The sequence below is a fragment of the Tachyglossus aculeatus genome, chromosome 1 (assembly GCF_015852505.1).
Source record: "Tachyglossus aculeatus isolate mTacAcu1 chromosome 1, mTacAcu1.pri, whole genome shotgun sequence".
In the NCBI taxonomy this organism is placed as follows: Eukaryota; Metazoa; Chordata; class Mammalia; order Monotremata; family Tachyglossidae; genus Tachyglossus; species Tachyglossus aculeatus.
In genome coordinates, this window is record NC_052066.1 from 46290183 (window position 1) to 46309403 (window position 19221).

General features: G+C 39.6%; 1 protein-coding gene across 1 annotated transcript in view; it reads right to left on the reverse strand.

The window, feature by feature from the left end:
• The window catches only part of EPHA4 (EPH receptor A4), a 145421-nt gene that overhangs the window by 37424 nt on the left and 88776 nt on the right, over nt 1-19221 (reverse strand). The window contains 1 exon segment of the mRNA XM_038744794.1: nt 2109-2213. Coding sequence (XP_038600722.1) covers nt 2109-2213 — 105 coding nt within the window.

The following is a 19221-nucleotide window of genomic DNA, read 5'->3' on the forward strand; positions in this document are numbered from 1 at the left end:
TATACTGAGTGCTTGGGGGGGGAAGATTACAATACAGAGTTGGTAGACACGTTTCCCTGCCCCCAACAAGCTTTATTAGTCTAGAGGGCGCACAAATAAATAACAATTAGCAATCAATTTTTTCCTTTAATTATTCATACCTTCTCATAATTTTGACTGCATACTCCAAGATGACTCCCATTTGGGCCTATCAGGCTCTAACCAAGCTAACGCAACTGCGTAATCTTGTTATTTCTTTAGGCCTGGATCAAAGCAATTGAAGGAAGGAGCTATGAGAGAAAAAAGACAAAATGGATTATTATTATTTCTTACCATTTATTATGGCAATTTCCATATTTGTTTAACCTTGATGATCTTGTCAGTCACGAGTTTCCTACCCAAGACTGGAGCTCACAGCAAAGGGCAGGAAAACAGGTAGTTCATCCCCATTATACAGTTGGATCAGAGAAGTTGTCACTTAACTATGATCACACCAGCATGTAAATTATCTGAGCCAGGGATTAGAACCCAGGTCTCCTGAGTCCCAGGGCCATGGTTTTTCTCACTAGGGCCATGTGGTTTGGCCTTAGCTATTAATGGTTTTATAATTCAAATGAGTCCTAAACGCCTTCGATTATATTATGACTCTCATGTGCTTTCCACACATATAATTAATAATAACTATGGTATTTTGTACCATACGATTGATTATTTGTTACGGCACTTACTATGTGCCAGACACTGCTCTAAGCGCTGGGGTGGAGAAAAGCAAGTCAGGTTGGAAACAGGTCCCTGGTCCCATGTGGGGCTCACAATCTTAATCCCTATTTTTACAGATAAGGGAACTGAGGGCCCAGGGAAGGTGAAGTGACTTGTCCGAGGTTACACAGCAGACAAGTGGCAGAGTTGGGATTTGAACCCATGACCTTTGTGACTACTAGCCCATGCGCTATCCACTATGCCATGCTGCTTCATCTCACTCATATTTCTTGATGCATTGAGAGGACTGAGTGCTGCAGTCCCTTAGGCCTGGAGTGCCACATTAAGGGCACTGGCAACTGTGTGTGGCCTTGGCAAAGTCACTTAACTTCTCTGTGCCTCAGTTACCTCATATGTAAAAATGGGGATTAAAACTGTGAGCCCCCGGGTGGGACTACCTGATTACTTGTAACCTCCCCAATGCTCAGAACAGTGCTTTGCATGTAGTAAGTGCTTATCATAATGGCCATTAGTTAAGGAAGGAGAGGGAGAGAAGAAAACAAGAGAGAACTAGAGGGCATGTCTTATTCAGGGGAAATGGTGATGGATCGCTAAAGATTGTCTCAGAAGTCACTCGAGTGGCAAAGGGTGCCATAGAGGTAATAGTATTTATTAAGTGCTTACTGTGAGTAGAGCACTGAAACTAAGGATTGGGGGAGAGAATAAACAGGTGGGAATTAGACAATGCTCCTCCTGTTCCTCTGGGTGGCAACAATGCTGACATAACCAGGACAGCTAGTTTTGGCTCTATAAACCTTATTGTCTTCCCTCCAGAATAATTCGTAGAAAGTCACTTTTATTGGTTTTTAACGTTCAAGTTACATTGAGAGGTTCACAGTTTCTGTTACAGAAAAGTGGTGGTTGCATCGTATACTTTTAATTCCCTTGAGAGGAAAACATGATTCTGTAAACAATGCACGGAATTCGCCATAGGAAATTAAAGTGCCGAATACCTTTATGAGCAATAGTGAGTACCTCTCAATTTTTTGCATCTGCAGGCGATAGAGATATGTCCAGCAAAGATATATACCAGTGGGATCATTTTCTGCCAGTTCCACAGCAGCCGGGGGGTTTGCTCTATATTGTCGAGCAAACAATGCCGTCCCCCTTCGACTGTGACGGGAACAGATTCGGGGGCTTTGCTCAGGATAACATTTTTCTAAAGATTTATGAACCAGACTGTCCAATTCTAGTTGTGCTGCTACTGTGTGGTCACGTCTCTAGCCAGCTGTTATCGAGCCAGGCCGCTACTGACAATAGCTGGTACAAGATGGGGGATCTCCAGGGATAAAGGGGGACATTCATGAAATTTTAAATCTTATCTAACAAAGCTGTTTCTGTAGAACTAGAGATTAGAGGTTTTTTCTTACAGAATGCATTTTTATTTTTTTGCCCTGGAACTGTGGAATTTTTACGAGGATATGAAAACGAATGGAAAAAGGACAGAAATGACGAAGTCATATGTCCTTTTCCCCCTTAAATTCAGAAAAGGACAGATAAGTAAAACTGTCACAGAAAATGGAAAGAAAATTGAGTGTAAAATGTTTCAAACTCTCTTGACCATATCGGACATCTCCGCTGACGGAAGTGAAACAACAACCAGGAGACATCACAAAATCGAGAAAAAGAGTCTCCCAGGGCTGAAGGGAGGCCATCAGGGGAGCAACTCAACTGATTTATTGTTCGACAAGCTCGGCATCTCTGTTAGAGATGTCACCAGCCTCTCTTTCTTAAAGCTTTTTTTTTCTCTCCCACCATTTGTCATTCCATGCCACAAAAACAAAATTTCAAAAAAGAGCTAAACAACAGGGAAGAATCGAAATATGTTTCATATACACCTGAAATCCCTCCAAATATGCCGTCTTTACAATAACAATCAAGCTATACCTGCCAAAACGTGAGTCACTGAATGAGGAAAACCTGGTTGCCTCACTTGGCCTCACTTGGGAGTTTACTAAGGATCCTCTTTTCTGGTGGCTCACCTTTGGGGTAAACTGCAAAGACTGGATTTCCTGAACAACATAATATAGCGTGGTGATCATTGACTGTGAGAGGAGCCATTTCCTTACAGGGTTTATTATACCGTCTTTCAGAATTCTTTAGGCATACACTCTGTGAAAAAGGGCTTTTTTTGGTTTGAATGCCTAGTACTAGAAAGAATGAATTGGGAAAGAGGAGGGCGGGAGCCAGCATGAAGAAGGGGAATTTATAAAATGAACCTTCTTCATCAAAGGATGGCTGGGGGTCAGATCAGGGTAATTGACAAATTCCCTTGGGAAAAAAATTGCCTGTCTGCCCTTGGTGTGGTGCACGTGATCAACTAAGCAGGTTTTTCTCTGGTTGGGTTTTTCACTAATCTTGCTGGGGGCATGTGGAAAATGAACCTTACTTCCATTTAGAGTAGTGTGAGTAGTGAATGCTAGTTGTCATGGAAAGCAAAGGGAATAAATCCTCAACTAAGGAAAGCCAGCAGAAACTAACCATAAAATGTTACATAAGATTCACTTCTCCATAACACCTGTTTTCACTGATAACTTTTGGATAGAACACTGTTAGGGAGTTAAGAATAGTCCTGGCAAAGCACATCTTTCTGGTACAACATGATTATCCTATCCCGTCTGGACTACTGCACTAGCCTTCTCTCCTGATCTCCCCATCCTCGTGTCTCTCTCCACTTCAATCCATACTTCATTGCTGCTGCCCGGGATTATCTTTGTCCAGAAACGCTCTGGACATATCATACTCCCCTCCTCAAAAACCTCCGAATGGCTACCGATCAATCTGCGCATCAGGCAGAGGACTCCTCACCCTGGGGCTTCAAGGCTCTCCATCACCTCGCCCCCTCCTACCTCAACCTCCCTTCTCTCCTTCTACTGCCCATCCCGCACCCTCCGCTCCTCCACCACTAATCTCCTCACTGTACCTCGCTCCCTCCGCCTGTCCCGCCATCGACCCCCGGCCCACGTCATCCCCCGGCGCCTGGAATGCCCTCCCTCTGCCCATCCGCCAAGCTAGCTCTCTTCCTCCCTTCAAGGCCCTGCTGAGAGCTCACCTCCTCCAGGGAGGCCTTCCCAGAATGAGCCCCCTTCTTTCCTCTCCCCCTCAGTCCCCCTCTCCATCTCCCCCCCCCCCCCTCCTTACCGCCCTTCCCCTCCCCACAGCACCTGTATATATGTATATAGGGTTGTAACATATTTATTACCTCTGTTTATTTATTTATTTATTTATATTTACTTGTACATTTCTATCCTACTTATTTTATTTTGTTGGTATGTTTGGTTTCTGTTCTCTGTCTCCCCCTTTTAGACTGTGAGCCCACACCTCTCACGGGTAGGGACTGTCTCTATGTGATGCCAATTTGGTACTTCCCCAGCGCTTAGTACAGTGCTCTGCACATAGTAAGCGCTCAATAAAATACGATTGATTGATCTGATTGATCTGAATTGATATATCAAAAAAAAAATGTTTAGTATGTGTGCAACATCAGTTGACCTATGTAGTGTTACCACACAAGTTTTCTTTGAAGTGAGTTTCTTTAGGAATGTTACCCCCCATAATTAATTCGGTATTTATAAATATTTCAGTACTCTCAAAAGTCCATGTGTGCAAATATCAGGTCAAAACAAAGCGGGGGGGTGCTCTGAGGAGAAGAGAATCGAAATCGTTCATGTAGCTGTCAAAATTCCTTTGCCGGAAGTGGAAAACACACAGAGATTGAGAAAAAAGAGGATATAGGTGTCCATAATGAAAAGAACCAAGAGGGGAAACCATGGTGGGAAGGATCAAAGAATCTGTGTTGAAGTTTGGGCAGGGGAGAAAGAACTGATTTTCCCAATGTTTCAGGGCCAGCAGAGCAGAGGGAAAACGGTTACAAAGAGGAGTTGTTTTCAAATCTTTGTTAATTATATTGTAATATTTAAGTTTATTTCATAGCCTTCCGTCTTGTCACCGTTTGCTTTCTAGCTAGATTTTTCAAGGGCATATAATGCAGTTGAACAACAATATTTTAATCTCAGGTCAGTCATTTGAAACAGTGGGCATGCGATGTGATCCAAAGCAAATTCTAAAATTCCCAGGCCCACACCCTATCACCAGGCCATGCTGCTTGTCATAATGTAGATATCCATATTTTATTCATTTAGTTTAATATCTGTCTCCCACTCTAGACTTGCAGTGTAGGCCTAGCAGATACAGCTTGAGCCTGGGAGTCAGAAGGTCGTGGATTCTAATCCTGGCTCCGCCACTTGTCTGCTGAGTTACCTTGGGCAAGTCACTTCACTTCTCTGGACCTCAGTTACCTCATCTGTAAAATTGGGGAATTGAGACTGTGAGCCCCACACCCGACAGGGACTGTTTTCAACCTCATTTGCTCATGTCCACCCCAGCACTTAGAACAATGCCCAAATACCATTTTTTTACTATTACTTTTATTATTATTACTACTAAGTAATAAAAAATGCAATTGATTGATTTGACTCACTTTAAGATCCTTAAATGTTATTACTACTCCAGGGGGAAACAAATGTAGAAGCAAACTATGATGAAGTAGTAATAGCAACCAAAGCTCTTTAAATTGGATAAATTTTACCTTCCAGATAATAGTGAATGTAGCAAATTGGAAGAGATTTCAGATTTTGTTTGGAGGTAATACACAGAATATGGAATCTATAAAATGTATATACGGGGGCTTTGGGATAATGCCCATAATACAATGCATATATCTCATTTCCCTTATTTTGCCCTCCCTACTTTCATTCCCCAAGCACTTGTATCCGTACCTCAAGCGTTTGATATTCATATCCCACTCCCAGTCCCACAGCATTTGTGTACATATCCTTATACTCTCCAATTTTCCCTACCTCTAATTTATTTTACTATCTGTCTCCCCATCTTAACAGTAAGCTTGTGGGGGGAAGGAATCACCTCTAAAAATTTTATTGCATTGTACTTTCCCCAGCACTTAGTCCAGAGCTCTGCACATGGAAAATGCTCAATAAATACCATTGATTGATTGATGTATATACTGTGTATATTGATAAGCAAAGATTATTGGGGGGTTCCCTAACTGATATAGTCTCACAATAAAGCATTATAGACCTCTCCTTTGGTATGAAACAAAAGTGGCTGTCTTTGATACAGTGGCACATTTAACTTTCTTTAGTTCAAAAAGCCCAGGATTTTCACCTGCATTAAAAACTTCACTCCCCACTGATGTGAATGCTGCAATTTTCTTTTATTCACTTCCTCAATAACCCACCATTAACACCTACTAGTAGTTTTACTGGCTGCAGTATGGCAACTCGTGGCCTTTGAACTGGGAAGTAAAGGTAAAGTGTGAAGAAGCAAAGGAAAAAGGGGGAGAGAGAATGTGAAACGGATGCAACTTCACTGGGATTCTATAAAAGCTATTTCTCGGGGCCACCTTTGTGCTAAATTTAAAAACTCTTTGAGGCATTTGAAAGAACAGCAGAAATAACCTAAATTAGGTGATAGGGAGGAGAGGGGGAGGAAGGAACAGGGAAATAAACACATGGGATGAAAGGTCTCAGGGCCTACAGGCAACTAGCAGTGAAAACAGACCCTTTATGAAGTCCTGAAACCAAAGCTCTTGGATGTCTGGCACACACAATGCCCACTGTTTTCAGTGAAGATGCCTTTTTAACCACAAAAGCATTTACTTTCCACTCCCCAGGATTTGAATTTAAAAGATTCTGTGTTTATTCAAGAGACCTTTGGCTGATTGAAATATATACCTATAGTTTATTACATTATCTACACTAAACCAAAAAGCATATTAAATTTAATTACTTGAAGCTTAAGATTTTTTTCTCCTGATTGAATTCTACTGTTCTTATTTTTCTTTATCAGTGACTGTGCCTTTCAGAATGCTGTCAAGCATCCAATCTAAATGCTTGAGAATGCTAATAATATTCCAGTGGTTATTGGTTTCACCTCTACAGGAGATTGAAGGAGTTGGTTCTATATTAATTGAATTTTTTTTCCTACATAGAGGGAGGGATTCTTAACCATTTACTCAGTATTGCCCAAGGAGCCTAATCCAAAATTTTGGTTTCTGTGGTCTTCAATCTGCTGAGTGTTTGACTTACCCTTGCAAGAATTGAAATGTGATCTTAGGTTAAGGGAAAACCCACAAAACTAGTCAGTGGCAGTAGTAGGATTCAAAGTTAGATTTGAATCTGCAACTCAGCAGATAAATACTCCAAAAATCAGAAGGGAAGTATTACTTTAATTTTAAAGTTAAGATCTTGTACACTTCACTACAACTAGAGGAAATCGTGAAAATCAAAAATACACATTAGTTTCTTTTCTTTTGTTCTGAAATTAAAAATCTAATTTATGCAGCCATTTAGGAAATTCTGAATGAAAGGAAACACATTTATATTTAACTCTCAAAAAAGACTGATTAACAATGAGTAAAAATTACTGAGACATAAAGAAGCAGCATTGGCCTAGTGAACAGAGCAGGGGCTGGGAACCAGAAGGATCTCGGTTCATATCCCAGCTCCAGTACTTGTCTGCTGGGATTTGTTGACCTTGAGCAAGTCACTTAAATTATCTCATCTTTAAAATGGGGATTAAGACTGTTGAGCCCCACGTGGAACAGGGCTGATGGGGTTTGTGTTTACCCTAGCACTTAATACAGTGTCTGGCACACAGTAAGCACTTAACAAATACCACAAAAAAATGGTTATCTCAGTTTCTTATGCTCTTCCTTTTCAGTTAAGTCAGAGAAGACAAGGTAAGAATGGTTGGCTTTAAGGAGCTGCTTGAACATAATGAAGACATAGATAGGGTGGAGCATTATATGCAAAGGGTGTGACCAGAGAAGCCTGGAGGCAAGAAGATGATAACCAAATGAAGGAAGCATTGAACACAATTATAGAAGAGTGAAGGGAGTAAACTGGGGAGTGGGAGGAGATAAGGGAATTAAGATAACCAGCTGAGCAAGTGAGGACTCCAGACTTGATTCCTGGAAAAAGGGAGTGCGGTGGTACGGAAAAGTCAACGACACAGATGGAGAAAACAATTTTAGCAGTAGTAATAAGAATCAAGAGGATGGTGTGCGATGTGTTGAGTTCAGGGAAGAGAAGTCCACACAAGAAATGATCATCCTAGACTGTGAGCCCGCTGTTGGGTAGGAGCCGTCTCTATATGTTGCCAACTTTGTACTTCCCAAGCGCTAAGTACAGTGCTCTGCACACAGTAAGCGCTCAATAAATACAATTGAATGGAATGAATGGTGTTTCTGCATACAGTAAGCACTGTATAAATACGATTGAATGAATCATTAAATTTTAGCTGCTCCCCTCTAGCACGGCAAAAGACTTGATGAAATGATGAAGAGAATTATATTCCAGAGCTTTTAAAGAGGACATATTTGTTGCCTTTCCTTTGTGACTTTTGTATTTACGGCATTTGTCAAGTGTTTACTGTGTACCAGGCACTGTACTATATGCTGGGGTAGATACAGGTTAATCAGTTTGGACAGAGTCCATGCCCCACATGGGGCTCACAGCTTCAATCTGCAAACAGTAAGCACTCAATAAATACGATTGAATAAATAATCTCCATTTTACAGATGAGGTAATAGGCACAGAGAAGTTAAGTGACATGTCCAAGGTCACACAGCAGACAAGTGCAGGAGCTGGGATTAGAACCCAGGTTTTCTGATACTTCAGGCCCATGCTCCTTCCACTAGGCCATTCTGCTTCTCATTGTTGAAGATTGCTGACTGTCTCAACTTGTTGAATATTTGATGCAGTTTATCCATGAAAGTCCAGTGAATTTTGTGTCACTTGTTTGATATAAAATAATGATCTCACAGCTCTGCACATCTGAACCTCACCATCTGGAGTGAGTACGCTATCAACCAGTGGTATTTATCGAGTGCTTACTGTGTGCAGAGCACTGCACTAAGCTCTTGGGAGAGTACAATATGACGGAGTTGGTAGACATGTTCTGTGCCCACAAGGAGCTTAGAGTCTAGAGGGGGAGATTGTGCTTTATGAGAAGCAGCGTGGCTCAGTGGAAAAGAGCACAGACTTTGGAGTCAGAGGTCATGGGTTCAAATCCTGGCTCTGCCAAATGTCAGCTGTGTGACTTTGGGCAAGTCACTTAACTTCTCTGTGCCTTAGTTGCCTCATCTGTAAAATGGGGATTAAGACTGTGAGCCCCCTGTGGGACAACCTGATCATCTTGTAACCTCCCCAGTGCTTAGAACAGTGCTTTGCACATAGTAAGCGCTTAATAAAATGCCATTATTATTATAATGCTAAATAATACTTCCACCATCATTGTAGCTATTGGTATGGCTTGGGCAATTGGCCATATAGTTATAATTGTATCATGCTACATAATTATTTTATGGCTAGAAACCAAACTGTGGAGGAAGTGGGTAGAAGGACTCATCCTGGCGTTATTTAGGCATTACAACTCAGGCAGGCTCTCTGTTTAGTCTGAGTGCCTGCTTGTTTTCTTAGTACTTGCTTGCTAAGACGTCCTATTGGCATGTTCTGACAAGGATAACCTAATACTTGCCAACAGAAACATGGCAGGATTTTGTATGTGTATTTCCTGCAAGTATGAATGCCAATTCAAAGCAAACAGGAAAACAGGGCTTTCAGCTGGAAATCAATTCATATAAATCTGAGTAATATGAATACTATATTAGAAAAACCAAGCCAAAAAATGCCTTAATGCCTTGGCTATAGTCATTACTCAAGGGAAGGTGGATTGGAGAGACCAACCTTTTTGAGAAGTTCCTCTTTCTAAACAAATGATCAGATGTGCAATTAATGAATGGCTTTTGCATTCCCTCATCTTGGGGTGGAGCGGTAGGGACGGGAAGTCAGAGAGGTGGAGTAGGAAGAGTTGAGTCCTGAAAAAATATGGAGCTCAAACAGTTTGAAAAAGATGCAAATGAAAAGGCCCACTAGACGGGGCAAAGGATTATCTGTTCTGCGTCATCCTTCTGATCTTCCAGCAGACATACTATTTGCAAGGCTTCAAGGAGTCCAGCTCTGGATAAATAAAAGCTGTGCTTCAGAGCTCTGGTTCTCTTTGTTACCTGGACAGTGTGTAATTGACCTAATCGATCAGTAACTAGGAGCACAATGGTGTAATATGTCTAAATAGGTCTCCAATTAAAGATGTATTAATCTGGAAGATTCTAACATCCTGACTAATCTCAACACACAGTAAATCTCTCCCTTTGCCTTTTCCTTTCTACACTGAGAATTTTGGCATTGATAAGCAGAAATGCTAAAAGCCTGCTGGAAAACCACCTGCTTACCCTCTATCAAACGCCTGAAGATTGCTACCTCTGGAATTCTTTTCAGGCAGAGAAGAAAGACATTCATCATTTTGTTATAGTAAACAGATCTGGTGAGGTGGTGTCATCTTGACTTCTAATGTGTTAAGTAAGGCTAACTCAGGAGTAAATTCATGCTTTCTGGGTTGCTAAATAAATCATGCTGTATCAGACTTCAGAGCATGTAAGAAATATAAACAATAAAAGAACACATATTTTGCATTCACACAAAGCTACATTCAGACTCCTTCCAGGACCTGTGATTTTGAAACTGGGCTTCAGTACAGGAATCCTAAAGCCATCTATTTCATTTGTTCAATATTAGATCAAGAAACTAGAATAATAGTTTAAATATACTAAGGCAAATGATGTTGTGATGATGAATGTCATCGAATCACCAGATTACAAAAATCAAAAACCCTGACTAGCATCAGCTTTAAGACATTCAATCAGCTCTTCCTTTGCAACCTTACCTCATTGCATTGTACTCCCCCAAGAGCTTAGTATATTGCTCTGCACATAATACGCACTTCAAAAAGATCATAATTGTACATATTTACAATTCTACATATTTTGTTAATGATGTGCATCTAGCTTTATTTCTGTTTGTTCTGATGACTTGACACCTGTCCACGTGTTTTGTTTTGTTGTCTGTCTCCCCCTTCTAGACTGTGAGCCCGTTGTTGGGTAGGGACCATATCTATATGTTTCCAACTTGTACTTCCCAAGTGCTTAGTACAGTGCTGTGCACACAGTAAGCGCTCAATAAATAAGATTGAATGAATGAATGAATGAATGAATCATTGATTGACCTCCTATTACGACCCAACCCCCACACTTACTCACAGGGCCTCGGTCTCATCTATTTTGCCACTGACCCAAAACGAGTGCTTGGTACAGAGCCTGGCTCATAGTAAGCGCTTAACAAATACCATATATTCTCTGGCCTGGAAAGTCCTCTCCCTTTACATCTGACAGACCACCACTCTTCCAAACATTAAAGATATATTAAAATCACATCTCCTCCAAGAGGCCTTCCCTGACTAAGCCCTCACTTCCCTTAAACCCCCTCCCTTCTGTGTTGCCTCTGCACTTGGGTCTGTACCCCTTACAAAGGGCAAACTCACCCCACCATCACCCCATAACACTTATGCACGTATCCTTAATCTCCACGCTTCCCCTATCAATCAATCAATCAATCATACCTATAGAGTCCTTATTGTGTGTAAAGCATGTATTAAGTGCTTGGAAGAGTACAATATAAGAGAGTTGGTAGGCACATTCTCTGCCCACAACAAGCCCTTTCTGTAATATATTTTGATGTCTGTCTCCCTAACTATATTGTAAAATCCTTGAGGGTAGGGATAGCACCTACCAACTATAACAAACTCTCCCAAGTACTTAATACAGTGCTCAGCACACAGTAAGTGCTCAATAAATACCATTGATTGATTGATTGATTGACTGAAATGGGCTCGATATGACTTTTCCTTCGTGCGATTAGTTCTTGCCAAATTCTATAGTTCTGCCATGGCAGAATAAGAATAAGAACTCACATTTCTGACTCCTTAAATTTAGAGGAATGCTTAGCATGAGGACTAGATTAAGGCCACTTCCAAAACTTTAATTTCTCTTCCTATGAAGGGAGTCTAAATATGTCTTGGATAGCCTCAAAGCAAGCTTTTTGTTACAGATTTTTATGTCCATGAGGCTCCATACATTTTCACTCAATCAGTGTCACTTGTAATACGAACACCTGTCAAATAAGACATGGACTAATCTATTTACATAAACCATCAAGAGGCTGTCAGATGGTAAACACTTGGGCCGCATTAATTTAGTCTATATTTAAGTGAGAACTTAAAGATATACCATTTAGCATGTGCCATCTAATTTTTTTATCACTTTTATCTTATATCCCTTTTTTATCTTCACTCAGTAGTAGAAGTAGTAGTAGTGGTAGTAGTTGTAGTATTTACCAAGTTTCTGTTTATTAAGATTTTCTATTTTTCTTAATTTTTCCTAATGACCATCTTAAAAGGCTAATTTGTGCACAGAAAATCAAAAAGTATGATAACCAAAGCGTGGCTAGCAAGACTCTCAGGGCTCAGCAACCCTTTGCATGTTTTTTTTTTCTGAACTTTATTTAGTTTTGAATTTACCTCACTGTTCCTTGACCCAGTTGAAATACACTACATATCATGGGTCAAAACATATGCCATGAAAATAATTTATGAAGAAGAGATAATGTTGCTGTAAACCACATACTTAAAAGGTAACAGTATCTCTGTGGCAGTTGAGTTAAAAGCCATGAAAATGGTTGAAAACTTGAATGTAATTTATGGGAAGAGACTTGGAGTCTGGAGACCTGTAACATTAGAATTAAACCCCAATTGTGGGGTGTCAGTCGGAGATTGTCACAGGCACGTGACTTTAAGCTCCCGTGAACATTAGAAACCTAAACTATCTGAACTATTTAATTTTGGGCCAAATAGATCATTTTCAATTGGTTCTGGATCTAGGAAACAAAGATCATTGTTGCACCAAAGACGAAACAAAGAATGATAATATCTTCAAAATTTCTAGGGATTTTCTCTTAACTGGGTTTTTCCTGGTGCTTTACTAACTATTGCCACCGGTGTTTTACAGTGTGTGCTCCAATGAGCACAGTCTTTCTCCCTGAGACATAGTCTTGAAAGATCAACATAGAAATCCAAGAAAATCTTTATGCCAATGTTTCCCCAATATGAATTTACCTAAAACGCTATTAGAGGTTTTATAACAACAACAACAATAACAATGTTGGCATTTTTTAAGCGCTTACTATGTGCAAAGCACTGTTCTAAGCACTGCGGGGGGATACAAAGTGATCAGGTTGTCCCATGTGGGGTTCACAGTCTTAATCCCCATTTTACAGATGAGGTAACTGAGGCTCAGAGAAGTTAAGTGTTTGTAAATCATAACTCCTATGTTTGTAGATCATGTGTCAACTCTGCATTCTGCAAACATTTCTCTCTGCCTCATGCCACCCTCGTTATTTCTTCAGGTCCTGTCTGAACATCGCTATAGCTGTTCTCACAGGCATGAAATGAAGAGAAGATATGGAAAAATTGCTGGAGCCTTAAGACTGTAATAACCACACACTCCACTTTGAATTTAAAAAACGAGGAAGATAGACGTAAAAGCATGAAAATCTCTTGGAAATACCCCACAGCTTCCATAAAGTCCTTGAACATCTATGATGACTTGCAAGATCCCAACCACAGATTTGCATGGGGCTATTGTTTCTATAATAGTAGGAAAGACCTTGATTATTTTAGGAATAGAAGTTAAAATAGGTTCAAGAAGGTGCTGGAAAAAACTCATGGAGAACAGTTCCAAAATAACTCATTTGAGAGAAAATTTAGGGATGATAGAGAGTACATCCCAGACCACTAGATTTGAAGTCAAGGAGGGCATCTATCACACTGTTTGACAAAGAATCATGCACTGTCCTTGTTAAAGCAGAATATTTGGCTGGATAGACCCAATGTGATCTGATAGACCCAGCCTGGATTAGGTCAGGAGATCTGGGTTCTAGTTTCCATTCTGGCACTAGCCAACTGGGTGACCTCAGGGCAAGTCATTAAACCTCTCAGTGCCTCAACTTTAAAATGGGGATAATCATACACCAAGGTGACTTTGTTGAGAAAAAAAATAATTGATGTGAAAGCGCTTTGAAAAAAATGAAGCAGACTAGACAAATTTAAGGGATCGTTACTATTAGCATCGACATCATCATGATCTTTACAGACCACTGCATAGGTTCTTTACACTTGAGTAAATAGTCTGATACTTGCACATTTGAAGCCCTTACCTCTGACTTACTTATGTCTGAACAGAGGTTTAGTGGTTTGCTTCTCTCTGTTTTTCCCATGCATACGCAATTATGCTCAAAATAGATTTAAAGGATGCAATATTTAATCTAGACAAATGCAATCTTCCCAGAGAGCTAGCAAACTAGTATGTCATGGGAGAATACTTGTCTGCTTTTTATGAGTGCTCAAGTGAATAATATGATAATAATGTATATGCACATTAGATAATGATATCTTCTCTTGTGATGGTATAGTAATAATTTTAGCCCTCACAATCATCACTATCTTTGTAAAGCTACAGAGATTACAATACAAATACAAATAAGTTTTCAAAGACATTTCATGACTGCCGTACAGCTTTTGGTAAAGGGGTCTTTTTCTTTGAAATACTGAAGCATGGTTATACCTTAAACTGCATCACAACATCATATTCCACATATCAGAGTTCCTCCTTGACAATGTCTTGATGAGGAAAAACAAAGATGAAATACACAAGAGTTTTATAGTCTCATTAACTTTCTATAAAATCTTTGAAAAAAGATTTTGGAACAGCCTCATCAATTTTAGTTACTATCAAGATGAAAAATATTGTTCTATAGGAATCCATTGTAAAGTTACTTTGTGGTTTATCTAACGATTAAGTCAGACTTTTGGAAGGTGGTTTTGAAATATAATAATGGTGGTAGCTTAGGTAAATCAAAGGTGACTTGGTGAAATCCTTCAAATGAATATTGGCCTTGTGCAAAATGCCACCTTGGGATGAAGAAATTTTCACTGCAGAACTACCAAACTATTGTAACATAGTAGCCAAGCCTGTATGGGACAAAACCAACATTCATTTCAATAGGAAATATTCAGTCTCCCTTATTCCATTATGACTTTTCTAATTCATCTGGCACAACGGTGCCTGTGTAGCACTTTTTCGTGCAACTCAGTAGGATAGAGTTGAAATATTATTATTAAAGTTGGGGTCACAGAAATGTATTTTTTTCTTTATGATGACATGACTATCCTGAAGCTCTGTAGGTTGGCATGTGGGAGAAGGTCTAGGACTGAGGCCTGGAAAAGTCTATAATTCAGTCAGTCTGTCAATCAGGCAGACAAGGTTTTCATCAATATTCCCGAGGCAGGCTTTGGTGGGACTAGTTTGGCCTAGCTCCATGTCTTCACTGGACAAGCCATCCTAAAGTCAGCTTCAATCTTAAAAGTTAGGCCCTTCCTAAAGTTAGCTTGGAAGCTAACTTACTAGCTTGCTTACTTACTAACTTACTTACTAACTTACTAGCTTGCTTGCTAGCTTGCTTACTAGCTAGCTTGATGAGTTCAATAGCTTGGAATGAAAATTATTATTATTAATGTTATTATTACTTGGATCTTAAGATTTAGTCTTTCCCCTCCGACATCCCAGACAAAAAGGAAATTTTCCAATGAAAGATTCTTTAGAAAATAATTTGCCCCATGTAAACTCGGCTTTTGTGTGGTGCAACTCCCACATGGGAAAAATGTGAAGTGACATTTCCTGAAGCAAGAGGCAGTGTTCACTAGGGAGGCAATCAAACAAATTTAAAGGTTTTCAAGCAACAGATTTTGGATTATGAATTTCAATTTATCATATTCAAAAGATAAGGAATGATACAGAACTGAATTTGCTTTAACCAGCTATTTGAGAAATTGTTGGTTTTGTCCATTTACAGTCACAATTTTTAAAACGCAAATGGACAAAGCCAACAATTTCTCAAATAGCGGTTTAAAAAAACCCTAACCACAAGTTAAATTCCTGAATTGAACAGATCTTTCCCTACCGCAGAAACAATTGCAAATAGTTTAAATAGCTAATTGCGATACAATCCAGAAACTTTGGGATGTAGAAACTGGCTGTGTTTACTCGTGCTACATTGCTTGGCATTTTAATTAGTTGCTCTGTGGATTTAAGACCTCTGAATGCACAACCAGGGTCAGTTGTGCAGTACTGCCTTTGTCTTTTCAGAGTGCAAAAAAATCCAGTTTGAAGACACCAGTGGGGGGCTAATGGAAGCTTTGATAAAGTTTCTCTGAAATTTGTTATTGATGCTCAACTGCAGACTGGGCTCTGGTGTCTTTCTGACTCCTTTCTGGATATAATAATTAAGAAAGTCAATTAGGGCAACAACTAAAAATGTAGAAGCCTGTTGGAAACATGTGGGAGCCACAAACGAGTGTCTTGCATTATTTTCAGTTCCTGGCTAAACATTTATTATTCTGAGATGTTGATGGCTCCTCCACAGGGTGTACAAGCTGGTAGTGTGTAATATCACAAGTGTACTGCCAAGAAATGAAAAAAAATCAGATCCTCACCTATCCCTGTGTTAAGTGAAAGCCAGGGAATTAATTTTCCTTCTAATATATGCATATGTAAAAATCTTGATGAGTTCAATCAGTGGGGTGAGGGAAGGAAGGACAGAGAGAGGAAGGGGAAGAAAGAACATAATTTTAGGTAGGCACTACTTAATGTTCATTTCACATAGCAAAACATTATCATTTCTTAAAAATAGATTTTAATGTAATCACGATTTGGTTCTATACATGTGCTAGTTCTCTAAGCTTATTTACTGAACCCTGGTGCTGGTAATTTATTAAGGTTCTTTGCAAAACTTCTATCCTCTTCCAGGGCTTGAGTCAACTGTCTAAAGTACAATTTTTTGGAGATACTACTCCTAACAGTAATAATAATGACCGGGTGTTAAGCACTTCCTATGTGACAAATGCTGTACTAAGCACTGGGGCAGATAGAAGATAATCAGGTCCCACATGGGGCTGAAATCCTAAATAGGATGGAGCACGGGTATTGAATCCCTATTTTGCAGACAAGGGAACTGAAGCAAAGAGGAGTTAAATGACTTGCCCAAGGTCACAGAGCAGACAAATGGCAAAGTCAGGATTAGAAACCAGCTCCTTCTGTCTCCCAAGCCCACGCTAATCCAACTAAGCCATGTTGTGTCTTGAGTAGTGCACATGTTTGCCTCAACAGTTAGTTATATCCTATTTGATTTTCATTACTCTCACCCTCACCTTCCACTTTCTTAATGTAATTAACAAGGAGAATTGTAATGATAATTGAAGACACTAAAATTCCCCTGAAAAGCAGACCTGTAATGATGAAAGCCTTTTTTTTTCATTTCTTATTTATGGGATCAATTTGAGCTTCTAAATATTCATTTGATATGTGCAATCAGTTAAACCAGCAGACCAAGTTTGGACAGACCAAGTCCCTTCTAGACTGTGAGCCCATTGTTGGGTAGGGACCATCTCTGTATGTTGCTGACTTGTACTTCCCAAGCACCTAGTACAGTGTTCTGCACACAGTAAGTGCTCAATAAATATGACTGAATGAAATGAATGAATGACAGAGTTGTTAATAAGGAAATTACAGCTGGGGTAAAATACTCCCTGTTCTAGTGTGATATCTCATGCCTGCAATATGATGAAAAAGGAAATACTTCATTGATCGTTGCTCTTTTCTAGTTTCTAAGATCTTGAGAGTTCTCATACCAACAGTCGAGGATGAGCAAATGAAAGAGATTTCTTAGGAAAGGAAATACATCTGATGCATTCTTTATTTCTCCTTTAGGTCACCTTGCTTATGAAAAGTTTCCCGAAATCAACTACTAAGCAGCATGGCATAGTAGCTAGAGCACAGGCTTGAGAGTCAGAAGGTTGTGGGTTCTAATCCTGGCTCCACCACTAATAATAATAATGATGGTGTTTATTAAGCACTTACTATGTGCAAAGCACTGTTCTAAGCGCTGGTCTGCTGTGTGACCTTGGGCAAGTTTCTTCACTTTTCTGTGCCTCAGTTATTTCATCTGTAAAATGGGTACTGAGACTGTGAACTCCATGTGAGATAGGGACTGTGTCCAACCTGATTACCTTAGATTCTCCCTAGCACATAGTAAGTGCTTAACAAATACTATTATATGAAGAAGCAACATGGTGTAGTGGATAGAACATAGGCCTCAGAGTCAGAAGATCATGAGTTTTAATCCCGGCTCCACCACTTGTCTGATGTGTGAATTTAGGCAAGTCACTTCACTTCTCTGGACCTCGGTTACCTCTTACCTCATCTGTAAAATGGGGATCGGGACTGTGAGCCCCATGCGGGGCAGGGACTGAGTCCAACCCAATTTACTTGTATCCACCCCAGTGCTTAGTACAGTTGTCTGGCACATAGTAAGTGCTTAACAAATACGATAATTATTCATTATTATTATTATTAATGTTGAGTCAGTATAGTCTAAAGTCATTAGAAATCAAACACAACAGAGAACTGTATTCCAATCTAATAAAGAAAATGCGATTTTTATAAGGAAGATGTCCAGAATTTATTTGAAAACATTAAGGACATCATTGTAACTAAAACTATAGCAATATCTAATATTTCATACTACTGTAAACCTATATAGCCAAGCAATTATAAGGCATAAACATGTTTGAAATTTGAAGTATTTTATGTAACCAGTTTTTGTCTTCTTAGACCCGAAGAATTTTAATAATAACTTCCTTAAATTCCATACAGCAACTGTAACTGGAAAGTAAATCAACCACTTAAATATATAACATTTGCCTACACTGAAGCACATTACACTGATCCTTTTAATTTGCCTTGTTAAGGAACTTTGGCCCTCCTCTCTCACTGTGAGTTTACTCTTAATTTTGAACAGCTTCCCAGCATTATTCTCTGTGAAAACTCGATATGAGTCCAAGAGTTGAGCTGTTCAAGCCTTCTGGCATTATTACTTGCTGAATTAACACACACACACACACACACTCCCCCACATACCCCCAACTCAGTTTCATAGAAGTGATTCTTGCCAGATGGATCCTGAATAATGTTTTTATGGATTCTTTTATTTTGAGAGGCTCATTAGACTTTCTTTCTCCTAAACTCTCATATCCAAATCAAGTTAAAATGTTGCCTTAGGTTCATACATACAGCTTTAAAGTCTTCAGAAAGAACAAATGCAATATTAATTTCAGTGGAAAAGGAAAAAAAAAATCTCCTCAGTTTCTGAAGCTGAGGGTGCCTGCCCTTAACACATATTCTAGTTGCTTCTCCTCAGCCATGCACATCATATTGATTTGACAGGATGGAGCATCACGAGACTTACTCTTTCTCACAACCCCAACTTGCAGCATCACTTAGAAACCATCAGTCCATTCCGCAAACACATTTTCATCTCCTGAATCAAACAGAAACTCTTTACCACTAACTTCAAAGTTCTACACCGATTATCTCTAACATATCCACTAGATTGTAAA